Here is a 4,801-nt window from a genome sequence, read left to right as displayed (position 1 = left end):
CATAAAAATCAGCCTTCCAAAAACCATACGGCGCACCTTTCACTCTACGCCCCGCTGTGTGGCCGTACAGTAGTTTACGGCCACATATTGGGTGTTTCTGTAAACGGCAGAGTCAGGGCAATAAAGATACAGTCTTGTTTGGCTGTTAACCCTTGCTTTGTTAGTGGAAAAAATGGGTTAAAATGGAAAATTAGACAAAAAAATGAAATTCTCAAATTTCTTCCCCATTTGCCAATAACTCTTGTGCAACACCTAAAGGGTTAATGTTATGTCCCCTGGACACTCTGTGTCTCTCAGGTGCTGCTGGCAATGCTGCCGGTATCTGCTCAGCAAGTTACGCACACAGGCCGATGTACTACTTAACCAGAGCAAGGTTTATTACTCAGAACATTATGGCATTCTTACATGGAGGAGTCTTATTCCAACAGCTTCTGTCCTTATCAGATGTAATCCCTTCTCAGCCTCATGTGTCTGCTTCCAGTTCCCCTCACACACACTGTCTGACTTCCTGGTACAGCTCCTCCTCCCCCATCATGCATCAGGAGAAAAAGGGTAAAGGTCACAGTGATCTATCACAACATCACACCTCCTTTCCTCCCCCAAAAAAAAAAAAAAAAAACATAACAAGAGAACAAAATGTTGAACACATAACATAACAAGGCAAGCGAGATCCGTTCAGCAAGTAGTATCTCCAATTCAGTTCTGTGATTTCCGCAGCACTTCATGAGCCCTTTGTCTCTGTTCCCTGACCTCCAATGTGTCCCGTAAGATTTCAGCACTTTGCCAGCGAGGCGTTTGACGTCTTTGACGGGTAGACCTACGCAGAGGTACAGCACCGGGAGGAATAAAGTCAGTCAAAGGCACTGGAGATGTCAGTGGGCTTCCCACAGACAAATCAGTCTCTGTAACTGCAGGCACATGTCCGGGCTCCTCAGGAATATGGTCACCAACCGGTTCAGGGTTTGGGTGTAAACTTGTGGGATCATACCAGACACCATGCCATATGTCACCAGCAGAGTTCAGAGTAGACTCTGGTGGGTGGTCAGAAAGAAGGGTCGGTTTTGTCACTAGTGGCCGGCAAATGCGTTTCCTCAATTGTGAAAGGTGTCGCCGAACACAAATGCCTTCCTCCAGGCGGACAAGGTACATTCTTCTGCCAAGAGTTCCATCAATAACGCCAGGAAGCCAAGGAGGCAAAGCTCTGTAATTCTGAGACCATACAAGATCACCGGCACGGAATCCCGGAGGAGGTGTTGGTGACTGCTCCTGCGGACGAACTAAATCAAGTTTGGTGCGGAGATGCCTGCCAAACATAAGAAAAGCCGGTGACAGCCCAGTAGTAGCGTGTTTCGTGTTACGGTACATGATCAAGAATTCCAGCAGCTTCTCTTCTGACAGTCCAACCTGGTCCAGAGTGGACAGTAAGTGCTTCTTAAATGACTGCACAAATCGTTCTGCCAGCCCATTGGAAGCTGGATGATAAGGAGCTGTTTTGTAGTGTTGGACACCCAAACCACTAAGGAAGGATTGAAACTCATGCGATGTAAATTGAGTTCCATTGTCGGAGACTATGGCTGTAGGCAAGCCAAATTGAGCAAAGAGCTTCCTCAAGACTAGAATGGTAGCAGCTGAGGTAATAGAAGGCATTTGAAAAACCTCCGGCCATTTTGAATGTGCATCTACCACGATCAAATACATTTTACCCTGGATGGGGCCAGCAAAATCAAGATGGAGTCTGGACCACGGTTCTGTTGGCCATGGCCAAGGTTGCAGGGTTCCTCTCTTTTGGGGTCGCTGGGCTTGACAGCACCCAGGACATTGAGCAACATAATCTTCAATTGCTGTATCCATTTGTGGCCACCAAACATAGCTCCGGGCCCGCTGCTTCATGCGCACCACACCAGGATGGCCTTCATGCAGTATCCTTAGCATGGTTGATTTCAAGTACTGGGGTACAATCACTCTATTGCCCCATTGTAGGCAACCAGCATTAGTCACAAGCTCACATTTTCTGGCAAAGTACGGACGAAAGTCACCTGAAACACTCCCTGGCCATCCAGTCTGAACATAAGAGAATATCTGAGACAGGAAAGGATCTGTGGCTGTATGTCTGGCAATCAGGGAGGTGGACATGCAAGATTGTGGCCTGTGTACTTCCACTACACGTACCTCTCTTAGTGGGTGGTCATCTCTTAGTGGCAATCTGGAAAATGCATCTGCATTGCCATGGGTATCATGGGAGCGGTATCTGATCGAATAAGCATAAGCTCCTAAAAATAAAGCGTACCTTTGTAAGCGAGATGCGGTTGTTGTAGAAATTCCTTTCTGAGGGTTCAGTATTGACAACAGAGGTTTGTGGTCAGTGATAAGTGTGAACTCCCGACCATAGACGTACGCGTGAAATTTTTTTGTGGCCCATACAATGGCCAAAGCTTCCTTGTCAATCTGGGAGTAGTTTTGTTCTGCTGAGGTTAAAGACCTGGAGGCAAAAGAAATGGGGCGCTCCTTGCCATCCGGCATGACATGGGAAAGCACTGCACCCAGTCCATAAGGCGAGGCATCACAAGCCAGGATGACGGGTTTCTTTAAATCATAGTGGACCAGAACTCGAGAAGACAGAATGAGTTCTTTAGAAAGCCGAAAAGCTTCTTCACATTTGTCTGTCCATATCCATTTAGCTCTTGCATCCAGTAAGCGATGTAATGGGTAGAGCTGGTGCGCTAGGTTCGGCAAGAAACGGTGGTAGTAATTTAGGAGGCCAAGGTAGGACCTGAGCTGGGTGACATTCCGGGGGGTAGGGGCATGGGTAAGGGCTTTAACCTTTTCTTCAGTAGTGTGTAACCCATGACGGTCCACCGTGTGGGCACAAAACTCCAGTTGAGACTTGAGAAATTCGCATTTTGACAGATTGACACGTAAACCATACTTTTGGAGTCTCCCTAGCACAGCTTCAACATTCTTTCTGTGTTCTTCATCAGTGGAACCAGTGATGAGCATGTCATCCAGTAGACATTGGGTGAAAGGTATTCCTGCCAGTACCTCATCCATGATCCGCTGCCAGATGGCTGGAGCTGGGGCTATGCCAAAAACCATGCGGTTATACTGGAATAATCCTTTATGAGTGTTAATGGTCAACAGATGGCGTGAATCTGGGTGTACTTGCAGTTGCAGGTAAGCTTGCTTTAAGTCTATTTTTGTAAACTTTTGCCCCCCAGCCAGTGAGCCAAATAAATCTTCAAGTCGAGGCAATGGGTATTGATCCACAAGAAGTTGGTTGTTCAGAGCTACCCTGAAATCACCACAAATCCTAATGTCTCCATTCTTTTTCTTGACAGGCACAATTGGTGATGCCCATTCACTTCTATCCACTTTCGTTATGATCTTTTCAGCCAATAGGTGGTCCAGCTCTGCTTCCACTTTTTTCCGCAAGGCAAAAGGTACTGATCTTGCCTTACAAAAACGAGGTGTAGCACCAGGCTTCAAGAGGAGGTGGGCCATCTTTCCTTTTACGGTGCCCAAAGAGTCCTCAAAAACCTCTTTAAAACGTGACTTCAGGGATTCCACCCAATGGTCTACTTTAGAAAGCAATGTACATTGGCCAATGGTAAAAGGAGGCATGCCCAGGGCTTTGATCCAGTCCCTTCCATACAGCGGAGGACCTCCATTCCTTACAACATAAAGGCGTAGACTTTGACTGTGGTTGCCTAATGTAACAAGGGGCTTTACATAACCCAAGGGCTGTAGTAGTTCCTTGCTGTAGGTTTGTAGCGTGAGCTTTGTAGGTTTTAGCGGCAGGGACAGACCCGATGCCTTTAAATCAGTCCATGAAATGACAGACACAGCTGCCCCTGTATCAACATCCATGGAGACAGGACAGCCATTGAGTGTGACATCCACTTTAATCGCCGGAGTACTCCCAGCTACTCGAAACAGTCCAACATGCTGGACACATTTCTCCTCATCAGAGCTAAAACCGTTATTGTCCATATCCACACGGAATGTCTGTTTACGTCTATCTTTAGTGGTAGTGTTCGGGGAGCGAGAGCTGCGGCAAACGCGCCCAATATGACCAGTCTTCCCACAGCGAAAACAAACGACATCCTTGAACTTGCAAGCAGGCGCACTGTGAGTAGTGTTACCACAACGGTAGCAAGTCGGGGTCCCAGAGACAGAAGAATGAGGGTGGCGAGGTTTAAGCTGAGTGGCAGGGGACGGGCGTCTCGAGCGTTGAGTGATAGCAGTGTGGAATATTTCCTCACCCCGGCTTGCAGGAGTTGTAGGTGGTGCCTTCAGTAGGGTGGCGTCCCGTGTTGCCAACTCCATGACCGTAGCAAGGTCAGTGGCTTTCGTCAGAGTCAAGTCGGGTTCTGTGAGTAAACGTTTCTGTATGGCTGGGTCGCAGAGTCCCATGACGAACATGTCACGGAGAGCCGTCTGTAGGTAGTCTCCAAACTGACAAGTGGCAGCCAGTTTACGTAAAGCAATGATATATGTCTTTATATCCTCCCCGGCCTGCTGCCTTCTACCGTAGAATTTAAACCGCTCCGCGATTTCCAACGGCTTCGGGTTGTAGTGTGTATGTAGCGTCTGAATTAACTCAGGCAGGGACTTAGAGGCTGGCTTGTCTGGAGAAACAAGGTCTCTGAGGGTTCCATATGCAGCTTGACCCAATGCAGTGAGAAAAACTGCACTTCTCTTTTCAACAGTCACATTATTCGCTTCCATATACTGTTCCAGCCTCTCCACCCAGGAGATCCATGACTCAGCTGCAGGATCAAATGGTTGAATAAACCCTATGAAG

At 47.7% G+C, this 4,801-nt stretch overlaps 1 protein-coding gene across 1 annotated transcript; it reads right to left on the bottom strand.

Moving 5' to 3' along the window:
• Positions 1-696: 696 nt before the first annotated feature.
• LOC122930370 (uncharacterized protein K02A2.6-like) lies at positions 697-3,936 on the bottom strand. Its single transcript, XM_044283722.1, has one exon. It carries the CDS (start codon positions 3,862-3,864, stop codon positions 697-699), a length of 3,168 nt encoding a protein of 1,055 aa, XP_044139657.1. The 5' UTR covers positions 3,865-3,936.
• Positions 3,937-4,801: the final 865 nt, after the last annotated feature.

This window comes from Bufo gargarizans, chromosome 1 (assembly GCF_014858855.1).
Source record: "Bufo gargarizans isolate SCDJY-AF-19 chromosome 1, ASM1485885v1, whole genome shotgun sequence".
NCBI classification, from domain to species: domain Eukaryota; kingdom Metazoa; phylum Chordata; class Amphibia; order Anura; family Bufonidae; genus Bufo; species Bufo gargarizans.
This window is presented reverse-complemented; position numbering and strand designations above follow the sequence as displayed.